The sequence below is a fragment of the Falco cherrug genome, chromosome 5 (genome assembly GCF_023634085.1).
Source record: "Falco cherrug isolate bFalChe1 chromosome 5, bFalChe1.pri, whole genome shotgun sequence".
Classification (NCBI taxonomy): Eukaryota; Metazoa; Chordata; class Aves; order Falconiformes; family Falconidae; genus Falco; species Falco cherrug.
The window spans coordinates 16,423,516-16,448,217 of record NC_073701.1 but is presented as its reverse complement, the minus strand read 5'-3'; the positions used below and the strand labels follow the sequence as shown (position 1 = coordinate 16,448,217).

General features: G+C 46.2%; 1 protein-coding gene across 1 annotated transcript; it reads right to left on the bottom strand.

Annotated features, from left to right (window-relative positions):
- Positions 1 to 1,852: 1,852 nt before the first annotated feature.
- Positions 1,853 to 22,309, bottom strand: LOC102057502 (NADH-cytochrome b5 reductase 3). The gene is made up of 9 exons (XM_055712048.1): positions 22,181 to 22,309; positions 18,115 to 18,249; positions 14,187 to 14,259; positions 11,582 to 11,688; positions 10,097 to 10,226; positions 8,314 to 8,397; positions 8,091 to 8,176; positions 5,761 to 5,860; positions 1,853 to 4,188 (listed from the first exon to the last, which is right to left on the bottom strand). Exons 1-9 carry the CDS (start codon positions 22,199 to 22,201, stop codon positions 4,016 to 4,018), a joined length of 909 nt encoding a protein of 302 aa, XP_055568023.1. The 5' UTR covers positions 22,202 to 22,309; the 3' UTR covers positions 1,853 to 4,015.
- Between the last annotated feature and the right edge of the window lie 2,393 nt (positions 22,310 to 24,702).

The following is a 24,702-nucleotide window of genomic DNA, read 5'->3' as shown; positions in this document are numbered from 1 at the left end:
GGGCCACAGGACACAGATATCCATCTTACTGGGCCACAGGACACATAGACCCATCGTAACTGGGTCCACCACGAGTTTCTGACTCAAGCAGGGATGACCTGGGCCCTTGGTGCCAGTGCTTTACTACTCCAGGAGGGTGTCTGGCATAGCCCCCCCGCCCCCAGCTTCTGCTCCAGCACTGTGGTCCGTGTACCCCAAGCTGTATGCTACACAGACACTCACTGCCTGGCTGAAGCCTTCATTACAGCTGTCCTGTCGCTCAGCCACACACTCTCCCCCCCTTCCTCCCTGGGGGATCCATCACCAATCACCCCTACTTTCTCTTCTGTCTCCTACACCCTGGGAGGATAAAACCTCCCACCGCCTGCTGTACAGACATTTCTGTTCTGCTGCTGCGCGGACTCGTTTTCATGGTTAGCACAGGCCACTGGCTGATAGCATCCACGAGTGAAGAGTCACAATTGTTAGAATAAAGATTGTTAGAATGGTTGGAAGCTATGCACTCGGAGGAATTTGCTGCAACAAGCTGCCTACATACACTCCTAACACCCACTGACGGGAGCCAGGCTAAAGCCAGACAGAGAGCAGCCCGACGCAGATGTCTTGCGACCGCTGCACTGCGAGTGCTGCATGCCGACTGCGGTAGATCTGTTTATAAACAGGGTCCTGTCCTGTTAATTCAAACTGTAGGGTGAGGTGGCAGGCAGGGTATGATCCCCAGAAGCACTAAGCAAATGCTGCCGCTACCCCCTCATGCTGCTCAAGCAAGGGGAGTTGCAGACCCCTGCTGCCTCAGTCCCGTTCTGCTGTTCCCCCACTGACACTCAACCCAAACGTGTCAGAAGTTACAAATGCGAGGGAGAGCCTGGCTGCTGCACAGGCTTTGCCCAGGCAACACACTGTTTTTTCCTGTTTACTTAAGCAGGAGGATCAACAGGAGAAAAGCTCAGGAACAGTATGAGGCTCCTTTCTGTAAAGCAAGTTCTTTTTACCAGCAACTTTCAGAGGACACTATTAAACCCCTGAGGCGACGCGTATTTCCTTACCCTTCATACACTACCTTGAAAGACTGAAGCAGACAGACCCCCCCCTCGTACAGGCAGCTGGGAAGCCAGGACAGGTGCCTTGGTCAGGGCAAGCGGTCACTTCACCGCGTGTATCGCAGAGCACAGAGCCAGGGGCTGCCTGCAGCTCCGGCCACCATGGCTGTGACAGCAGTAACGCCCACACGGAGCAGCAGACACGCAGCTGGGACTGCTGCAGCACCACAAGAAGTGCAGGCTCCAGACCGAGTGAGCTACTCAAGCAAGATAGGAACAGCTCATTCCTTACCTCCTTCCATGCTCAGATCCTCTGTTGCAACAGGACCGGCACCTGAAGAAAGACCCCAGCCCCCTGCAAGCACATCTTCACCATTTGGGGTGGGGGGGGTGGGGGGAGGGGGGGGGGGGTATCTGCCTTTGCACAGTGGCAAGCTAAGGGAAGGGGACCCACCTCTGGTAAAGCCAAAGCAGCAGCAGCCCTTCTGATCCCGTTTCCACAAAATTCATACAGGAGGTTCACATTTCCACAGCTGCTTTGTAATCAGCATATCCTGTCAGAAACCTGGAGGAATACTCAAATTTCTGTAAGACAGATGACTTGGTTCAAAGGAAAAGAAATTAATAACATGTTAAATGTCAGTGGTAGAAGTTGGTTTAAATGCTATTGTACAGGACCATCAAGCAACAGGGACTGTAACACAGTTTTGTTTCAGTAGATTTAATAAATAAAAAGCAGGATTTTATATAAAGAGTCTCATATTCACAAGGAAGATGTACAAAATAAAGGTTAAAAAAAGAGGAGACTGGAGTGACAGGGAGAAAAACGGAGACCATTTACTCCCTGACTCAGCAGCCAAACACAGCAGTTTGCACCAAACTCAAACGAAAGAGATAAGCGCTTGAGTAAACAAATCTAACAGGCTTTTTTTTTCCTTTTTGAACCTTCACTTTATAGAGATATTTTTGCAAATATAGTTTGTCTTTTATGAGGTTGAAGATGATCTGCTCAGTAAGACACAGGTGATTCACCTGCAAGATACTTTATTTCTTACACAGATGTGAAAAAAGCCAGTAATTGAATAAGCAAAGTAATACAAAATAGTTGATGTGTAACCAGCTAGTTATTTTTTTAACAAGAAAATGTCGTTAAATAATTAAAAAATCTATGCATATCCCACACTGATATAAACCAGCAGCAAGATAATTTCTCTCATATGTCTGCTTTTCATCTCTTAAAAAAGGGACTGAAACTTACTTTAAGTATTATTTGAACTTTGGAGCATAGTATTAAAGAACAAGTTTCAGAAGCACACATCAAAAATTCAAGACTTCAGAGGCAAGCATCTAATTAATAAAATTATTAACAGTATTATCCATTTGAGATTCCTTAAAATAACTGTGTATCTTTTTCTCCATTTAATTCATGGTGAAAATTAACCTTGTAAGCACACAGTACCCATCTGTTGTACAGGCATAAAAGAAAACATGGCAAGCTATAACCCTCAAATACCTATCAGAATCTTTTTAAAACTGGTACTATACAGTGACACTTGTAGCTAACTAACATCCACATTTCTTCATATACAATCACACACCCTTTCCGTCACTCTGATTTCATCACCAAAGCAAGATTTTTAGTTCCATAGATTCCTTGCAGGACAGCTCTAATCTCAGCAGTATCTGTTGTTTCGGAGCAGAAGGTTCGGCACACAAGATGCCTTAAGTTTACTACAGACTAGGTTAAAGGCTGCTGTAAAAAAAGTTATTACAAAAATAAAAACCAGAGCTATCATAAAGAGCATCTAAGAAATGGTTTTAGATTCAGTGAGACATTTGGATTTGCTGTCAGTTTTGTGACTTAAGGCTGTTCCCACGCATTGTACCAAGCAAAACCCTTTGGGGCTTCTTCGCCTGAGCAAGAAATGCAGGCAAGTCCCCCAGCTGCACGCACGCACCACACCACATGCGAAGCTGGGCTACCTGAGACCCACCCTGGCAATGAAACCTGAGCTCAGCCCCCTTTGTTCCAAATCCTTCTCTAGGAAACAAGAAACTGAAACTAGATCCAGTTTTCACTCAGCATTTTTTTCACTGCACAGCACATCCAGAACTGCTTTTGTACTCCTATGGCACCACCCGCTATTTAAGAATAAATACAAAAGTTGTTATTTTTTTCCCTGGTATTCCACACACATACAACCAATTCCGGCTATTTGTGAAACAGTGCACAAAGCAGCCTGCTTTCTGTAGTTTCTTTCATTGCCCAGGGATAAGAACTGTGACCAGCTGGAGAAGTGTTTGCATTTAAGAGAGACTACTTCAAAATACAAAGGAAACAATTTTTGTGTTGCTGTCTACCTCTGTTTTGATTAACAAGGCAGCTTGAACAACTTCAGTCATGCTTAAGTCATAACTGGTTAACTGTCATCCTTCAACTGAACAAGAACCTTTAAGCTTCTGATGTTGCAAAGACCACACATAAAAGGCAAACGCTCCTCCCTGGCCTTCATACTGTAAAAGCTCTGTAAGGATTAAAATTTGGCATAAACGGTGGATAATCCAGCACATTCCATGTATTTTCATACTTCATACCACACAAAATACTGGGTATGCACAGTGTTAGGAAGTAGGATATTACTGCCATTTGATTACAATGCTAAGAAAAAGCATAAATGAGTGTTTACTGCCCTAAGCAGCTATACTGTCCTCCCTTGAGGTGGAATATACCCTATAGCCCCGCACTAGGCATCACTATCTTTCCACAATACAGTTGTTTCTGTGCAACATACAGTACAATTTTAATACAGTTGAGCTTCAGTGTCTTACTTGCCAGAAATTCAGAAAAGATGAAGCATTTTTAATGTAAATGTTGCTTCCCAGCACTGTGCATCAGCCATCTCTAACTTAGTCCTGTTCCCCATTAAACATTTTTTCTTCCCTTTTACTCAAGATCACTGGATTATCGGTCCTCTTTAGAAAGAGAACCTCATGTCCTTGGTGTAGCCCAGTTTGTCCAAGTTAGGAATGCAAGCATATTGGATCATGGGAGGAGGTCCACACATGAGGATCAGAACATCATTTTGAGGTGGGGGCAGGTGGTCTTTCATCATCTCTTGGTTCACAAATCCTTGGCTGTACTCCCAATCTGTTAAAAAAATTAAGTAGGAGAAAGGGAATGAGGAGAAAAGAAGGAAAAGACAGATACAAGCCACTTTAGCATGATGTGGGGTTTGGGTTGGTTTTTTTTCCCAGTAACATTCTGGACTGTAGCATTTGTACATTCCACTCACATTAATGTCCTCAACACAGTTATGCTACATGGGAAAGCTGCCACCTCTGCTTTTAAGATGCAAAACTGATGTATGGAGAAAACAAGGGCTAATTTTTAATAAAGCTTGCTAAAAGCCCCAGGGAAATCCCAAGCACAGCTGTGAACCTTCTCAGCCCCAGCACTGTGAAACAACAACATTGATTCCTCTTTACCCCGCTGCTTGTAAGTTAACTAGGGGAAATCTAGCTAATGAGGTTGTTCCTGTTTGGAACGCTCATGGTGCTAATCAGTTAATGCTAGGATTCAGGTTTATCCACTGCATCTCCAGCCCTGGATGCAAAAAGCTGCTGACCCAAACCTTTGGGCAAAGTAAGACTTGACACATTTTTCTCCCACAGATTAACCAAAAATTTCCAGTTTTGGTCCGGTTTCATGTATGGCAGTGAGTGTCCGCACAACAGTGTTGAGGGGGTCTAAGGAGGAACTTTTATCACAACTGCTAAGATCAGTTCACAATTCACAAATATCAAAGAAAAGAAACAATGATTGTAAATTCCAGGTGAAGACTAATTGCAGGAGATGACATAACAGCAACAGACTGTGGGGACAGCAAGACCCTTCCCTCTACCCTACCAGAGGTGTATTTGTGGTCACAAGGTGAGAGAAGGCATATGGCTTTTCCTTCTCTGCCCTGAAGTACCACTCAGTAGGAGTGTGAATCCATCCTGATGCGGGTGGGCATGAGGAGGAATGGTAAGAAAGGAAAATGACAAGGAATGACACAGAAACCATTGAGCCTTTTCACAATTGTATTAACTATTTAGCCTTTCCTTCCTCAAACTTGCACAGCTGAGGGAGGCACATTCAGCTAGCTCATCCTCTCACCTGAACCAGCCAACTATATCGTGTTATCTTTAAATCTGGACTGCACCAAGCCGGAACAGCATTTTCATTGTGAACCACTGTTAATTCAAAGGCAATTCCACTGCCTACGAACAAGTTCAGCTACCATGAACTGCTGTACAATGACAGCTAGGCACGAGTCTGCACTTGGCCACATCTCCGTGAGACACAGTGCCTGACACTCCCACTGCAGCTGCCTTAATGCATGCTCTAAACACAGGACAGTAAAATAACATGTTTTATTTATGGGGAAGGAGAAAAAAAGGTCTCTTTCCAGAGTAAATAATGGTAAATATTCACGTGTAGTCATGGGAGGAATGTTGCACTACCTGAGGTGAGCTTTGTAGCTTCGGAAACACAGCCTGATTACATCTAAGAGTTTCTGTGCATCACGGTGTGAAGAACGATGCTACTGGATGCATTGATATGATTCATTAAGCAAGAAAGGAGCGCAGAAATATGCACAACATAGCATATCTTCTGTCAAACATGCATTAATACTTGTAACTTAAGCTGCAGCAGAAGCAGCATGTTAGATCTTACTCTCAGGTGCTCTGTCCAGCGTGTACCAGCACTTCAAGCGACCGGGATTCTGAACCTGGATCTCCTCTAGCTCGGAACGTAACAGGATATCTTTCTCTGTCTGCAGGGTAAGGAAAACAATGATTATGTTCTGCATTTGAATGCAGCCCTCAGATGACCACAAAGCATTAGCTACAGCCCTGAGAGATGGAACAGATAATTTGACTCTGTTTTACAAGCTGAACAGAGCAAACACATTATTTCCACAACTACGCTGTGGCAGAGCTAACAAAAAGGTTCATAACTTTCAAAAATCCTGACCATGCAATGCCTTCCCTCTAAAAAATAAAACAAAGCAAAACCTGTATCAAAGCACAGAACCTTCACTTGTTCAGGGATTTAGTGGTAGCATCAGAAGAGTAAAGGCCTCTTTCAGCACTTGAACTTTCATCAAAAAACTAAACGTGACTGCATGCAAATACCTTCCTACCCCTCCGTACTGTGCCGCTCTGTCAAGAGAACGCTGGGTTTTTCACCTTTGCCACGTCAAGTTTCATCAGCACTGCCATACAGAGATTGCTTGGTTTTTAAACAGGATGTGGAACAAATAATCAGAAGGGCATTGAGTTCTGTCTGGAACAAATGTTACCCAGGGTATCAAGTTCTGCTCCTCCCTGATGCAACACTGAAGGCCAAAAGAAAGCTTTAATCCTGTAGGAGCAGCTGCAGTTTGGGAAGGAGGGAGATGGCTAAGGATTAAATATGGTACCATCCTTTGCAGCTTTAATAATTTGGCACTATGTCTGTCACCGTGGGGGTAAGGAGGAACATGCCTCTATTGCCGAGAAGGTGCCTATTTCTGGATCTGCAGTTGCATGTGTTCCAGAAAAGCTATGACTGGGCCCTACCAACGGAAAGCACGCTAGTCAGATGCACAGTATGAGCCCGTGTACATTGTCATCTGTAATCCAACACAGCTCTTTCAAAAGGGCCAAATAAAAGATCAGCAAAACACGTCAAAAAATATTTTAAGTATTTAAAAATATTAAAAACCATCTAGTCTGCAGGCTTTCCTGACTGACCATTTGTCACAAGGCTGCTTTGTATTTGTGCAGTTACTGGGTACAAGGACTCTTTAAATAAGTCAAGGATTGATGTTTACACAGGCTGTTGCTAATACACAGGCAATTGTTCCCCGAGTCCTCCCTGCAAGAAGCAGTAGGTTTTCTAGGTTGCTAAAGCAGCTCTAGTCTTAGTCTAGTGTATTAGTCATTCTGAATTACTCACAGCAAATCCTCGCCCTCCTGCCCTCATACTGACTGCACTTCATGCCAACTCCTAGGGCTCAGCAGAGACCAGCTGCTGCAGCCACACCAGCCACACGATGCCAGAGGGCATGGGCAGGGCTCTCAAGGAAGTTTTACTGTAATAAAGCATCAGAACAGGGTATCTGTTGGCACTTGGATCATAGCTTCTGAGCAGAAAAATCTTGGTTTATAATTCAGATACGGCACAAAGGAAATGAGGACACATTGAATAGGAGAGCCTAAAGAAGCTAAAAAACACAGCCATGAAGTGAGGTTCACCACAAATAATGAATATTTGTTTCTGGATTATGAGCTATTATCATGGAGAAATTTAAAAGCAAAACTATTAACATCAGGCAAAGGGGCACTGCAGTTCAGCAGCACACCACCATTTGGGTTGCCTGGTCATCCAACAAATCTCAATCACACGGATTTCATGGATGACAAATCTTCCCTTTGGCCAGCACCGCAGTACGACACACCTCAAAGAGCAATGGAAACACGTGAAGAACTGACAGAGGGAAGGGAAATGAAAGAAGACAACCTTGCAGAATCACAGCTCCGTAGCTGAGGGAGCTGCTGGAGGCCACTGTTAATTTTAGCCTCACCTACGGTGTTCTCAAACAGAAAGATTCCACATACAAACCCTGCTGTGAAGTTGGGGAGTTACAATTGCTAGAGGAGACAGATGTCCACCTGTTTCACATTTCCACTAAGACAGACTGCTCTGAAAGTCCACCCAAAACATTAACAACTTGCACAAAGAAATGCAGAGGTTTACAATATTTATAAACCTGATTAGAAACAGAGCAACGAGACACAGGAAAGCGAGCATTAGCTGGAAGGAAAGCAGCATTTCTGTAGTCACACTAAAAAACTAATTCATTACGGTGCTTTTATACAGGAACTTTTCAACATTTCAGTTCACTTCTCCCCTCAGGGTTTGTATTTCTGCACCAGGTTTTCTCAGCAAGAATTTTGTTTGCTGAGTGGAGTTCTGTTAGTCAAGTAAAAGTTTATGAATAGAAAACAGGACAGAATTACCTGATTAGCAAAGAGCAGCTGACAAATGGTAGGGTCGTGTTCGTCTTTTATGATTGCTCGAATGATCTGCAGCATAGGTGTTATCCCTGAAAGAGGAAGGCAGGTCAACGATACGAGAATGCAAAGGGGCAAAAGAAAATGCAAGTGAGCACATGAGAGAAAATATGAACAAATACGTCTACCAGCTGTCAGAAACCAAGGATGAATCTTTGTATGTACATACCAGTCCCACCTGCAATCATCCCCACATATTTCACTTTCTTAATAACTGGTTCAGCTTTCTTTTCAGGCCGAATAGCAAACGTTCCTGAGGAGAAAGAGAGAGAGAGAGGGAAAACATTGAAGCAAGCAGGAAACAGTGCCTGTGATCCCTTCTCAGCACATTCAGCTAATTGACTTTTTCAGCCCTGTCACCTTTCCTCCTCCATATAGCAGGAGGGGGAAACAGACAAAGGTGAAGATGTCCTGAATTACAACAAATCCTGAAAGATGATTAGAGATTGTAAAACACAGACACTGGCATGGGTTATTACTTACTCCTGACTATAGCATCAAGCCATCACTACCGGTATTTTTATTTGCTCACGTCCCATACCTCTAGTGATATTCAGAAGCCCAGATCCTGGAAACCGTTCTACAAAAAGGAATTCATTTGCTCACAGAGTTTATTTACCCCATGCAGATTATTTTAAGGGAAAACATGAAATACGCAGAGTGTACTTTTTTTGTTTGTATATTTATCTCTTCTTTTTGAGCCGATTTGCCAGTTTCAGCCAAATCTGACAAAGAGCTTGAAATTGCTCAAAATGTTGTATTTGTTGTATTCACAGCTCTCTCCATCCAGGATAACATGAACACAATATACAAAGCTCTGGAAAACCACGTGTCTGAGTTCTGCTGCTCACAAAACTGCCAGAAGGATTTTGTGACACATTTGTGGCTGCACTATGCCAAAGTGAGATATTTTACGTTGGCATGAAAGTACTTCCTACTGATGAAGTTCATTTTCACTTGGAAAATCAGCATTGGACGGTGCAAATAGCAATTATTTTTATCAGTGTATAAACTATGTCCATATAAGCACGGAGAGAATTCCCTTCTTTGAGAACAGTACCAATAACAAACACTTTTATTGTCATTAACAATCCCCCTCAAGATAGCTGTTGTCTTACTTAAGAAACTAGCAATTTCTTTTGTGCAGATGCTAATAACAGAAAAGAATCCCTGTGTCTAGTGGGAGAGGGTGAGTATATTGAGAATAACAGCCCAAATAATAAATAGAGGTGATAGTTAAGGTTCAATTCATGCAGTGTGTAATCAAAATGTAGCCACAGAGATTCTGCCCATCTACACTGCTCTGGTGAGACCCCCACCTGGAGGACAGTGTTCAACTCTGGAGTCCTCAGCACAGGAAAGACACAGACATGTTTGAGTGGATCCAGAGGAGGGCCACAAAAATAATCAGAGGGCTGGAGCACCTCCTCTGTGAAGACAGGCTGAGAGAGCTGGGGTTGTTCAGCCTGGAGAAGAGAAGGCTCCAGAGAGACCTTACTGCTGCTTTACAGTACTTAAAGGGGGCTTGTAAGAAAGATGGGAATAGACTTTATCAGGGCCTGTTACAACAGGACAAGGGGTAATGGTTTTAAACTAGAGGAGGGTAATTTAGACTAGATAAAAGGAAGAATTTTTTTACAATGAGGGTAGTAAAACACTGGGACAGGTTGCCCAGAGAGATTATAGATGCCCCATCCCTGGAAACATTCAAGGTCAGGTTGAACAGGGCTCTGGGCCACCTGATCTCGTTGAGGCTGTCCCTGCTCATCGCAGGGGGGCTGGACTAGCTGTCCTTTAAAGGGCCCTTCCAGCACAAACTATTCTGTGATTCTATAAAGATTTGAACCCATCTGGAAAAAAAATGTGACATTTTTTTCTATTACTACTATTACTTTATATTTTTTTTGTTATTGTTTACTCTGGATAAATGCTATCTTCTGCGTCAGCCTTGCCTTTTCCTTTGTAGACAAGTAGGCCACTTGGTCCTCTGAAGTCAATAGTATCCCCTATTTTCAGGCCGTCTATGTACTGGGACATCTTCCCTCCATCAGGAAACTTTGGATGGACACCTCTGAAGTAGACCTGTCAAAAATAACAATGAAGCAATTAATCTGACAGCTCAAAGATGAGCATTTACCCTTCAAATATTTAGGCACCCATACTCCTCATACAAAGAACACAATTACTACATTAAGAAATACCATTAATGAAGATTTCACTAACAGTAAGAGAAGCACCAAGTTTTCTGAAAGAGATTTAAATGCCACTCTTGCCCCAATTTTGATCAGATTGGACAGACTGGCAATTTCTCCATTGCTTTTTTATAACACAGGAAATATCTCTAAATAATCAACAAGATTTACACCCAATTTCAAAAGGAGGGAAAGAAAAAAAAAAAAGCCACTGTGATTTTAAACAGAAAACTTCTGAGAAAGATCCCTGACAGCTCAGTTGCAAAGGGATATACCTAAACCTTCTTCTTGGGAAGCCAGCTGTTTATGCATCTCAAAGTTAGGGTAACAAAAAAAGTGGGTATCAGCTTGCTGAATATTCAACTGTTCACCAACAGCTATGAATGGGTGTAGTTACACTGCTGGAACTGTGCTGGAATTATTTTTGTTTCAAATCACATGGGTGTGAAAGAGTTCCAAGTTGAGACTAGCTACAACTTTTACAAGAACAGCAGCATTTGCATGCATGCAGAGCCACACCAGGAAGAGAGTCTTGTGAAATATTTCGATCAGAGTCAAAGATTTACATTTTTCCCCTGTCACGTCTTCAGTGTGCAACATCATGTTCATGAAAATAAATAGGTAGTAAAAGGCAAATTCACATCTAATTTCACCATACATGAATAAAGTGCTATAAGTTGTAAAGAAGAAAAAAAACTTGAGTAAAATTCTAAGGGAAAATCCAGTGCAAATATTCAGGTTTTAGATTCCCATCATCTTTAAATGTATTTGTTTAGTCCTGCTACCAAGAGACCAAAGGACATCATCACAAGACTCAAAATCCCCTTCTTCCCAATTAAATCAGTTATTCACACTGTCTGGATGTAAAAATAACAATCACTGCTCTTAATGATCATAATGATCATATTATATCAGCTTCAGAAGAAGCTGATAGGCAAGGTTAATTTCTTATTTCAGAAAGTTTAAAAACAGCTGTGTGAACATCTGCAGGTCTACGCAGATTTTGGTAAACTGCAGTATGCATATACAGAAAATTATGCAGCATCTCGAGACACACTCACTAAAGGAGAGCTTGCAAAATGCCACATGGATCGCAGGTAACTACAAACCACTTGTTACAACAGTGGAAGTCCACAGTGGCACACACCTGAGCAGAAGCCAGCACACCACACTTCACGTAGCACTGCAGGTGTAAAGGTGGGCTCAGAAGTTGCCCAGCCTGGTAAAAGGACATGACATTCTCACCTTGACAACAAGATCCACAAAGCCTTTGTCATCGTAACTAGAAACCGGAGTGTAAGGTCTAACAACCAGAGCTCCATCAATCCGTGCAGACAGGTAGATATGCTGTCCTGTACACAGGGAAGAAAACAAGCAGTTTGCTTTCACAAGATTCTTCTTTCAGTGGATGTACTGACTTGGCACAGACTGCAAATACAGTCTCAAAGTTCTCCTAACTACCTCGTTTTGGGGCAACACCTTTTCCTCTTTCATTTTCCTGACACTGTAACACTTCGCCAGAGTTGTTAACCGTGCCCAGGTTCTACCTGGAACTCCACTGCTGATTTTATGCGTCAATCTGATCTGTTCTGATAGCTTCATGCATTTATATTTACCAAAGCCCTAACTGCACATGAGATCTTGCAAAAGATGTGGCATGTCTCTCCCATACAGACAAGTTAAAAGGACACCAGAGAAAAAAACCCATCAAGTGCTGTTCGCACTTCTTTATTAACATGTCAGTTATAAACTGCTACAGTTGAGTCAATAACTGTTCTTACTTTGGCCACAGACCACTCATGTCTACCAGGTCTTCTAGCTGCCACTGCTAAGGCTGCCTAGATATAAAGCACTTTTCTAACCCTGCTATTCCTCCAGCTTAGCATGTGAATGTAGCGATCACATTTCAACCTGTCACACATTCACTGAACTCTCTACAGTAGTTTCTTTCCTCAATGTCTATGTTTCTGATGAAAATGCCCTAGAATTAACTCCTTTGAAAGGTTTTCCTATAAAATTCCAACATCCTGAAGAGACCTAAACGAGGAATACCTGGGGTGGAGGGGGGATTTGGGTTTTGTTATTTTATCACCACTAGGTCAACAGAGTAAGCTATCTCTTAAGATGAATGCAGCTTTTCTGCCTTTTGTGGGAGCACAAAGAGGGGATTTTACCAGGAGCTGGTCTGCCAAGCCAGAGGGCCAGCAAGGCAAACCAGTGGGTGAATGACGATGTTCTACCTGGTGACTTGGGAAACGAGCAACCATAAGACACTTGAAGCTGTACACGAACATAATGTAAGGATGATTCAAATAACCCTCTCAGCAAAACCTATACAAATCTGGTAGCATGGGTGTTTCCTTCCTGCTAGGGAAGACCTGAAGGGAGCAGCAGCAGCAGCTTCCCGTTCCTCCTCCAGGCAAGGGGTGGCCTCACCGTCCCCTCCTCCAGGAGCAGACCCATGGTGACTACTGCACTGTGAACCTGGACAGATGGGACTGCTGTTGGGGTGTGTCTTTAAGAATTGGTACAAATCTAAAAAAGATGCTCCTCCCAAAGGGAAAACATGCCCTATGCTCTTACTCCTTAAGAGTTTTACCCTGCCCTAACAGGACCGCAGCTGGCAGCCTCTGCATAGGGCCACACACAATCCCACTCTCCCCAGAGTGAATCATGTTTTTTTCCTGTAACACTCCAGCTGCTGGTAAAAGCAAAACGCTGGTGCTGGACTAAACATGCAGGGTGCACACCGGTATCTGTCCCATGGCTGCCAAGCCTGCTGCTCCCAGCTGCTTCTACCACCCCCACCAGCTTTCAGCAACCTTTGCCTCCCCAGCCTCCCCCAGTAAACCAGTCCCTCAGTCACCCGCAGGTTAGCCCGAGTACAGCACCTTTGGGGGCACGACTATGCTGCTCCTGGACCATGGGGGGCCAGGCACACACCTTCTCAAGCTATGCTGAAACAACTGGCTGATTTTCCCTGACCTTACTAGAACACTAGAAGCAGCTGTGGCATCCAGCAGGCCAAATTCAGCCCACACTGCTTCCTTTCTGTTAGCGTGTAGGACAAGAACAATTACAGAGGTGAGACAGCTCACTCGTCAGGGTTCAGTATGGGCAAGGGAGGGAAACCAGCTTTGCCCTCACTGCTACTTAACAGCGTCAAGAGAATAATATATCCTAAACAAGAGGGAGCCTAAACACAACGGACTGTAACGCTGGAAAGGTGCTGAGGACTACCAAGAAGCAGCTGATCCACAGATCATTGCAACAGGTTGTTAAAGCACAAGTCCCTGTTAAGCACAAGTCGCAATTAAATGCTCTTTGTATAAGCCATAGGAAACAACAGCACTAAGCTATTATAGAAGGCAACACGCCACATGGCAAGGCCTAAGGAAATATCTACCCCATGGTGATTAAGAAATTCCATGACACTAGCCGCAAATTCAGAAGCGAGCAGATCATCTGGTAAACCGCATGTGTTAGAGGAAGAGTAGCTCAGAGTGATGCCCTGGGGGATGGAAAGGGACCACAGAGACCAAGCACCATGAGAACACCACACACACTGGAGAGCTGAGACTGGAAAAATACAAGTAAAGATCAGTGTTTGTTTCTACTGTCCTCACAGAAACAAGCTGTATGTACGCTTTCTGTAAGTACACAAGTTCTCACACCATGCAGATGACTCACAGCATAAGGATAATCTTGCTAAACTCTAAATACCAGCTCAAGCCATGTGGATGGTATTTGAAACTCAACAGTTCAAAATCTAGGAAAAAAAATCCCCACAAAATCCCTTATACTGTAATTAAGAGCACTTGGATTCTCAGTAAGGAAAGACGGAACGTACCTACAGGGAGACCCAGAATATGGTCTCTAGAAGGGAGAGCAAATCGAAATCTTCTTGTATCATGACTAACTTCCTGAAAGAGGAAAAGAAAAAGAATAATCAGCTGTGTTGTTGAGATTTAATGTTTGTGATATTACTTGTAAAACCAATATGCTAGTTAGACTTCTTGCAGGATTAAATATTGGGAGGCGTGCAGCATCCTAACTCGAATTTTTGCATAATGCAAATATGAATTCATCTGAACATGGTAATCCTGCAGAAGTCAACTCTTCATTCAAACGCCTTGAAAACTTACCTCAAAATATTTTAGAGGTAATTCCAAAGTAAAAATTGAAACAAAACAGACAAATGCAAATACTGTTTTGATGTATATTTAAATGTAATAGCAAAACTTAGTAAGATACTAACATACAGATTAAGACTAAACAACAGCTTTCTAAGTAGTATGAACATTTATGTTGCCTTCTGTGAGAAGGCCATAAGATAAGAATTAATCAGTTCTTCAATTCTCATTTAAAGCTTGAATATGCAGGAGTTAAGAGGCCAAAAAAAAATTGATTTTGATGTCTCAGAGCCAGATGAACTAACTATTTCAGTGTAGAGGATGATTTCAGAAGACACTGGTAGATGTCACGAAGATTAAGTAGCACCAACCTGGTCCCCTTTGCTATGCTAAGATGCTAAGAGCCTTAAAAATATCTTCCCTGTAAAAACTTAATCCTTAATCAAAATTGAAAAGAAGCACTCCATTTAGATAAGAACTTCATTATAAATTTTTGACAGTTTATGCAGCCTGACTTTACTAGGAAAGTCATACCTTGAATAAAATTTTGGTAAATAACTAAAGAAAATGTTAATTCTTATACTACCAGAGTTTTCTCTCTTAAAAATCAGGTCACATTCATGGGATTGAAAAAAACAGAAACAAACAGCATACAGCTTAACGCCTCATTCAATGACTTTTTCTAAAACCCTATGGGACAGAACGTGCCTTCTGGAGAAAATTTCATAAACATCCTATAATGTATCGTAACCCTTTTTGTCTTGGTTTACACATCCAAGACACTGCTCACACCGTTCAGCACGTCATAGTCAAGGCTAGATTAAATACCTCCTTGAAACAGGATGCAGAAGCCATTTCCAGCATGGGGTCATCTCCACTACACTCCCAATGCCATCATTTGGCATTACCCCAAGCACCTGGAAGCCCTTGGCCTCTGGCCACCAGCATGCATTTGTGTCTAAGTTACAGGTGCCGAGGAGTTTTCCACACTCACATCTGCAAATGCAAAGCTGGAGAACAGTTTTTGCAAGCTGGTGCTTTGCTGAAGCCACTGAAAGGCAACAAATGAATTATGCTTACATTAATAAAAAAAACCCCTGATGTTGTGGCCTTTTTTCAGGCATAAACTACATTAGTACACCTAACTATATTATAAAAGTTTTTTCCTACGGTGAACACTAGGAAGCAGCCTTGTGACCCCTGTTTCTCCATTCAGCAGATGGGAGGTATGGCATACTCAGTTTGGGCTGATGTTAATGTTTCAGCTGGTGGGTAAAACGCAGACAGTGTGTAGAGAAAGAAAGCCTTCTGTTCACAACAGCTTCACAAAATAGTACATTCAATTTCCAGCTTTCATACATAAAATCTAAGGTGTGTTAAAAGATACATGCATGTCAAACGAGGCATTCTCTAGACCAGTGCCTTTCAAACTTCGAGACCACAGACACCTAAAACCTGTTTCTGCATAAAGTAGACTCCTCCTGAAATTTCACGTGTATTGCTGCCTGGCAGCCCAGTACATGTGACTTAAGTCTTCTGTTGCAATCATCTGTCCATTTTCTTTAGCTGTGAAATTGGCCTAAGTGATTCCTTCAACTTCCCTTCCTGAAAGCTTCTTGTTCCTTCGCTTCAGTCAGCCACAGTCCATCAAGAAAAGTTTCTGCGAAGCTGTACTCTCAGCTGTCATCAAAATACACCAGGTTAAAGATTACAAACCCCAGCTACTCCCAAACCAGGGAGTACATTTGTTCATTTTTTGGTTTAACCACAAATCATTTTGGTGCTTTGCTGGTGAGGGTACCAACAGCTTCATAATTGCATAGAACATGGGAAAAGCACAAATTTTTAAAATATGAGGGTCTTTAGCTAGTCTGGGCAAGCAAAAGCAGCAACATTACAAGCAACACTACCAGCGTACTTAAATTCCTCTTGCAATGGAAGGTAAACCAGCCAGCCACATGGATGTCTTGAGTAGGCTCCACAACCACACTCAAGAGCCATGATTCTCTCCCAAGTTTAAATATTTTTGTGTAATGACAGGTGGTTTTAGATTAAAGTTCTCATCTACTTCACGTTTAATGCTTGTAAAATACAAACTGAAGCACGTCAGAAAGACTCTTGACTAATTTCAACTTTCCCAGAGAGGTAGATATGGCAATGTTGAGCAGTTTAGTACAAAGAGCAAAGATCAGACTGCTTGCACCAGATTTCTGGCAGGATGTTAGAAGCTACTAGCACTTGTTGCACCAAGTTATTATCTTTCAAAATTCACCTCGGTTTTCAGCACACATTTCCCATTTAGGCAAAACATTATAAACATTCATCAGTGAAATATTCTCAGTTGATCAAGGTACCGCATGCAGCAGCATTTGACCTGGTTATATATATCAGCTGCTCCTCCATCCCAAGATGAAAAAAAAAAAAAGCATACAAAAATAACAACAGTGAGAGGGAAAAAAAAAAAGACACCAGTATTCAGGGAAAAAAAAGTGAGCTGTGAATTCTTCTCTGTCACAAACTGCTACAGCAGAAAATAGACTGATTCTCAGAAGCATGTGCAGTGTCTCAAGCTTCCCTCCCCTCCTGCAGGTCAGGCAGACTGTACCTGCAACCATGTGCCACAGATCTCATGAGAGTGGGCAGTATATAATAATAGCATTGTTACTGCACTTATTTCCCATATATACTGCAAGTACACACGGGAAATAAATTTAGTAATGCTGCCCAGCCCAAGCCACAGGGAAGCTTTCAGTTTCCACGAAACCAGAATTCAGAATGACAGTAATAACTTCCTTTGACAGACAGAACAAATGAAAGCCAAGCTATCTCTGCACCCTCTGTACCTCAAATAAAGCTCTGTTCTAGTCCAGAGTCTTCTTCATCAAAACTCTTCTGATAACTTTCTGACTAGCTCATTGATCTCAAAAGTCAACACTAAAACGAACTTCAGGTGTGAAGGCACACCTGAAAAGCCAAGATTTCTGTCTCATGCTTTTGATGGTGAGTTTATCCAAGGAAACTCTGGACTTTTCACCTTTCATGACTTTGGTCCCCTTCCCACAAGTTGTTACCAATTTCTGACAGCAAGTTCCACCCCTGAAAGGGTGATGACTTTCCTCTGAAAACCCAGCTGAGCAGCCTGGGAGGTACAGAACTGCTTCTACTTTTAAGACAGAGAAAGAGAAGCTGGGGCAGCTCAGATGCTCTCAGGACTACATCATTTAAAAACCTTTCTTCCTGTAACATACTAGTAACAGGAATCAGTATCAGCATAGTTCTGACAACTACTATGTTGAACACTACCGACCATGAAAAAAATGCCTTCTCTGCCTGACAGCATGACTTCTGTCTCATAGCCAATCTAGCAGTGCAGAATTTAGGAATTTCTGGTGATGTACTCCATGACACACGACGCATGTTGCAGAAACTACGAGTTTGGTCATCTCTAAAGCAGCATTCTCTAACTTGCTTAGAAACAAGCTGCTTGCAGAACTACAGAATTTGGTTATACTAGGCAAGAGGCATTTATAAATAAGTCCATTCCTTAAAACACAAGTATTCACCCGGCTGCAACATTACTGAAGATTTAAGAAGTTGTAAGCATTTCCACAGAGAGGTCATGCTCAGCACTGTACATGTACTTACCTCCTTATCAATCAGCCTCAATGCATACTTCACTTCAGGATCCTCCAGAGTAATTGCATGATTGTGACTCCCGAAAAGCCTCCTCAGGATGGTGGTGTAGATTAGCCATATTGGGTATGTCACAAAGCGACCCAACTGTATCAACACAGAAAGAGTGTTAAGACACATGTGCATAACACAAGAAAGTTATTTTGGTGAGATGGAACTTGGTAGCATGACATGACAATCTAACCACTGAAAAAACTGTGTTTCTCTGTGCTAGTAAGAGCAGGAAGTATTGAAAAAACCACCAGGCAGTGCAACACACAGATTTGCTTTGTGCATACCTGACGTTACTCCTACGTTGAAGTACTTGGCACGCTGGCAGAGGGTTGCCAAACCTAGCAGCTTGACAGAAGCGAGGCTGTCACAGCTCCATGTCCCCACGACCACCAGTGAGGCTGAGCACCTATGCCCAGTAGGCACACAGACACATAAACACACCCCTAAATAGACATCTGGCTGGCCACACTGGTAACACAGACAGATGCTCGCACAAACAGCACTGATGGCCACCTCCTGTTCATTTCCCTGACTGATCAGGATGAAGGTCCATTAGCGGGAAATAGATAACATGCAAGGTGGATCCACCAGTAGCTGGCTTAGTCTTTGCAGCAACTGTCCCCACACTCCAGTCTCCCCAGTTGCTGGCATCTGGATGTAGAAGCTGCTGTTGCACAGACAACCCCTTCACACACCATCACATGCGCTGTGGACCCCCAGCAACTGGGGCTCTCACACTTGACCACAGATCCCACGATGAATCTGGCAGCTAGCCAGGACCCCTGGCCCCTTCAGTAGCCAGCCTCTTTGGTGGTATCATCCTCAGAGATGATCACACAGCAGGCTCCCAGGCCACCTCACCTACTTGCTGGCTAGTTCAGCTGGACCGTTGCTAGCCATCGCACACTTGCACTGGGTGTCGGCCCCGCAGACACACAGGCCCTCCGACTCACGGTCTGGCTTCAGGTGCTGGCACTTACACCTCCACACTGACACGGCAGAGCAGCGCCCCTCCCCCAGGTAAGCCGCTGTGGAGTTTAACAAAGACACAGGACAGACTGCGCCGACTGCATGCAGGACACAGCCAGACAAGGGTACAGAGCAAGCTTGTTTACACAGGGTCAGACCTTTTTATCCCCTTATCCTTTTATTTTCACCACGTTTTTTCCTCTCCAAATGACCTCGATCCCTGCCTTTGGCTCCTCCCATAAATGTTCCACAATCCCCAAATGCTCACCCCCTGCATGGAAAAATTACTTTGAGGGGGGAAGTAGAGAAAATTGGGACCCAATGAACGTGTAGTATTGCAGAAAGCTTTTTAGAGTAAAACAGCTATCCCTTTCAGGATGGCGGGCATGCATGCAATCTACATCGCCACTGCTCCCTAAGAAGCACAACCTGCCGGCTCAGCACGTGCTGACAGGAGTGACGAGGTGGAACGGAGCGGGGACACCGCGGCCAGGCTCTGTCTGCTCCCTGCAAGAACAGGAACTTGATGGCACCACACAGCTGATAAGCCGCATGACAGTTGTCACATGAAGAATCTCTGAGATGTCCGTGGCTGTGCCAACCCTTGTGGCCAAATGACTTTCCTCAGATGAAATACTCTCACTGCACTACTAACGCACACCTCCACCTCAAAGTTACCTGCCTCCACGGTGCTGCTACACCTGACTGGGCATGTGACACTGAGCAGTAACAACAACGGGTATGCCTAGAGTCACTCAAGCTCCACCTACATGTGATGGAAATGGACTAGTCCTGGACTGAAATAAGTCCAAAGCAGGGGAATTGGTGCCAAAACTCCCAGACTACCCAACTCCAATCTAATGTTCACAAAGCTAGGCTGAGCTGACCCACTCTCCAAGTTATGCATGAAGGGACTTCTAATCAAGGGAGTCAGCCTTGGGGAGGATGAAAGACAAGAACAGATAGTGAAAGGAACACCATTAAGGTACCTTACCAGAGTCTTGCCTTTCCTGGGGTACTGATCAACAGACCAAACAGGTTGAGAAAAATCTCCCCTCCCTCCCTTTCGCATGACACCTTGCATCCCATGCCCCCCTAGCCTCCAAGGAAAGCCAGCCTCCCACTGACGCACACAGACAAGCATCACTCCGAGCCCACAGGCCAACAGCTCCCCCAGTCAGTTCTGGGAAGGGCCAGGGCTCATTTCTCCAAGTCTGTTATCGGGGCTCCCCCACCTGCCAGTGCCTCTGTGCTCTTCTGTGTACATATACTAATGTACATCAGAAACAGATGATCAGGAAGCCAGGAGGAAAGTGGAGTTCAAAATACTATCTCTGCAAGTCAGCTTCTCTACTTATGTGCAGAGATAAATGTTTTCTCTCATCTTCGCGCATCATATTTTGGTCATCAGATGTCAAGTGAAAACCACTACAGCTGTTTAATAAGTAAGATTAACACACTCTTTCCCCCAATGTGCACAATCATCACTTCTTGAAGAAATGCGCCAGATCCGAGTCTATTGGAACTGAATGCAGTTTAATTTTCACAAACATTTTTAACAATGTTGGCATCATGGAAGGCAATTTGTTATTCAGGGTCAATTAGTGCAAAAGCCTCATGGGATTTAGGCTGGAAAGAAACAGCACACACGCTAATATGGATAGCTATTTTAGTTCCTCACTTAGAAGGTATCAGCTGGTGGGCAGAAAAGAGTGGAAGAACTGAAGACTGAATGATTACAAAAAGTTGTCCTTGCCAATAAATAAATTCTCAGTGCTTGAAGTGATCTATATACTCTTACCACAGAGTATATCAAGATATTCTGGAAGATAACTGCACCGCAACCACGGAAGCTGAATCAGATCTACAGCAGCAGAGGGAAGGACTGGATGACCATAAGGCCAGGAATCACTAAATGAAGATCTGGTGGCTTAACAGTTTCCAGTTGCAGCAATCTTTGCTAATAGAGATCACAAAATTAGTAATTGCACAGGAATTTTTATTAACGGAAACAGACTTCTGTATCTGCGGGATAACAAGAAAGGCCACAAGAAAGAGAAAGGCCATAGCACCGAGATTGCCAGCCCTTTCCCCTAGGGCGTGGTGAGCAAAAAGCTAAACACGTAAGCGTATGGCAGGACACTCCATCACCGAACTGCCCTACAAACACACAAACCAAATGCTGCCTTAACAAGAAAAATCCTGTACCCTCGGGAGCTCCAGTCACTCCTCCCCCACTTCCTCATTCAAACCCTATTTTTAAGTGGCTATAGTTAAACATACTTCTTATCTGCTTCGGAAAAATGATGCCAGGATTACGGGCCAGGCTTCGCATCTGCCTCATCCTCTTCTGTTCACGTAACCTAAGGAGCAGCTGCACCCAAACTAGCATATGTTGCATCCACCTCCACCCTGCTCCTCTCACAAACACAGAGCCCTAAGTGCTTGAGCTGCTGCATCAGAGGGAAGAGAGAATGTGCCAGGCAGCAGCGGAACGAGGGTGTCGCCACACGCTACCGACGACAGCACTGCAAACCCGCCGCTCGGCGGACAAGATCCCGAGGAGCAAGCCGCCCGGCTGGCGCTGCAACGCCACCGGCACAGACGCCGAGGCACCGCTCGGGGAAGTGCGGGATGCCCCCGCGCAGGCCGCGGCTGCCAGCACCGGCACCACCACCCCCGCCCGGCCCGCCGGCCCCCGCCCTGCCAGGCACGGGAAGGTCCCGGGGAAACGGGAGGGGGGGCGGGCACGTACGCGGCTCCCAACACGGGCCCCCCCGTTTTCCCTCCCGCACACGGCAGGGAAGGCAGCAGGGGCCTCGGGCAGCCTGTGACACCGCCCAGCGGCCCTCGCTCTGCTCCGGCAGCCAGCGACAGCCCGCCCGGGGCCCCCGGAGCGCCGCGCCGCTCCTCCCGCCCGCGGCCAGGCCTCAGGGCCTCAGCGCGCCCAGGGCCGTGCCGGGAGGGGCGGGCGCCGAATGCGGTGCCACCGCAGCCGTCACCCAACCGCCCGCGGCCCGCTGCCCGGCGCCGCCCGGGAGCCGAGCGCACTCACCGTGCTGAGCGTCGCCCCCATCGCTGCCCCCAACCAGAAGAGAAAGCGCTTCCCCCGCTCCGCCCCGCGCCGCCGCTCCGCGCCCCGCCAATCAGCGCCGAGCGGCTGCTGCCCCGCCTGGCCGCCAGGGGGAGGCCGCTCCCCGCTGGGGCGCGCGGGGGGCGGCCGCTGCAGGCGGGGCCCAGGCGCCGGGCCCTCCCCCCCGGTGTGCGCCCGGCGGGGTCGCGTCCCCCCGGCAAAGGGGAGGGGCGCTGCCGCCGGGGTTCCGGGCAGCGCTACGCTGGCCGGTCACTGGGGGAACCCGCGGGCTGGGGCACCGAGGCCCTGAGGCGACGCTGCTTGAAACGGCCGCGGGGCGTGGCTGCCGGCCGGCGGGCTGGCGGGGCGGTGCACCCCGGAGCCCGCACGGATCGCAGCGGGAGGCGTGGAAATCGCGAAAAAAACCGAAAGCGTAGTCACGGTTTCGCAGCTTTCCGTTGCGTCGTTACCTTCCGTGTGCCCCCCCACCCGCACAGAGCACGCACCGCCACGGGTTACATCCGTGCCACCACGGCCTTGCCCCTGCCCGCTGTGCTGCCGTACCGCTTACGCGACGCCGTTTGCCCCGTGTTAGCTCCCCAAACAAAGATGGGGAAGGCAAGGGCAGTGCAACCCCAGCCCCTCCCTTCCCAACTAGCAGCCAGGGCCCCGCAATCTTCCGGAGACGGGAACCACTGTGTGCCGCCACCGCGGCCCCGGTGCGGTACCGGCCGCGCCCCCGCCTGCCCAGCCTCAGGGCCGGGCCCCGCGCACAGCCCCGGTACCGATTGGGGCCCAGGGCCCTGCCCCGGTACCGAGTGGGGCCCCGCGCACAGCCCCGGTACCGAGTGGGGCCCAGGGCCCTGCCCCGGTACCGAGTGGGGCCCAGGGCCCTGCCCCGGTACCGAGTGGGGCCCCGCGCACAGCCCCGGTACCGATTGGGGCCCAGGGCCCTGCCCCGGTACCGAGTGGGGCCCCGCGCACAGCCCCAGTACTGAGTGAGGCCCAGGGCCCTGCCCCGGTACCGAGTGGGGCCCCATGCACAGCCCCGGTACCGAGTGGGGCCCAGGGCCCTGCCCCGGCACTGCTGAGGGCCCTGAGTCCCTCCAGCTCGTCCAGGCCGGTGACAGCCAGCAGCCGGGCTCATTAGGGGCGATGGTTATCCAAAAAGCAGAACCCAACTGTGCAACGAGAAAGGACATTTCGGCCAGACGGCCTAAAGTTTTTGTTCACATCAACATGCACAGATGAACGACTAACAAGCAAATGTGTCCTTGTGTCGGGGCTAAATGTGAAAGACCTCAAAGCTCTTCATTAATAAGCCTTAACTTGCAGTAAACAGGCCTCAAAAATTTCTACATACAGTTCCTTCTTACAAAACCAAGGACTATGTATGCTTGACAGTCCTAATATTAAGATTAAAAAAACCCCAACATTACAAATTTCCTCTCTTAGCCCCTCAGCTCACGCAGGGGCACGGAGCCGCCCGCCTGCCTCAGCACCTGCCTTCTCCCTGCCGCGGGGTTTGCGGGCTCTGCAGGCAGCTCACCCGGCTGTGAGAACATCCACGGCGGCCACGGTTTGCCCAGTAAACCTGGGGATTAGCACTGGTAAATAAAGGAAGGCTAACAGACCAACCTAAAGGTAAGCAGGTCACATCACTGCACAGTCTAGGTGAAGACATCTAGCTGCAGGAATGGAGTGATTTATTCCTGGCATTTCTATAACAAAAGCGTGCCTGGCTGTGTAACCCTCTTTTCTCTTTGAGGACAGCTGCTACACCGCAAACCCCTAAGTAAGTGGAGGGATTATAACATCATTGCTACAGAAAGAGTTCGGGACTGAGACGCTGAGGCTTGGGGAACTGGGGAGATAACCAAGAGACAGGCTGGGCGCTGGGACCATGGACCTTGGGAGACGATCTGTCAGGTGAGGCTCCAGCTTGAGAATTAACGCTTAGGGAAGAGTGGAGACCTCAAAGTCCTCACTCCCCACTCTCAGTGAGCTCTGACCTGGCAAGGTTCCCACTGAGCAGCCCAGGCCATCTCTACTGCTTTTCAATGTCGGTCAGCTTGTGGAGACTTGGTGGCAATAGCCAAAGACGCCATGGGAATGTCCAGCAAACTCTATGTCTCAGAAACTTTCCTCTTCCCTATATCCATGCACAAAACATGACCCAAAGGCCTGCTCTGGCTTCCCCAGGGGAAGGGCTGAGCCTGCTACAGATCTGCACAGCGTTTGTTCTAGCTGCCAGCTTTTACTCAGTCTCCCTGAGTGAGCCTCTTCAGCCCAGATGTGTCCTTGGTGCATGTGTGAGCCCTGGCTGCTTTGGTCTGGAAGCCTGTAAAGCCTGTTCTCACTCACCCTCTCTGTATCCACCAAAGAGGTTTAAATTAACTCTGAATGAGCCCTCTCCCTCTTCAGAGAAGTTAGGCACCTGACTAGAGGCAACAAACCAGCACTTAGCCATCGGCCACCTTGGTTAGAAAAGCAAAATACTAAGG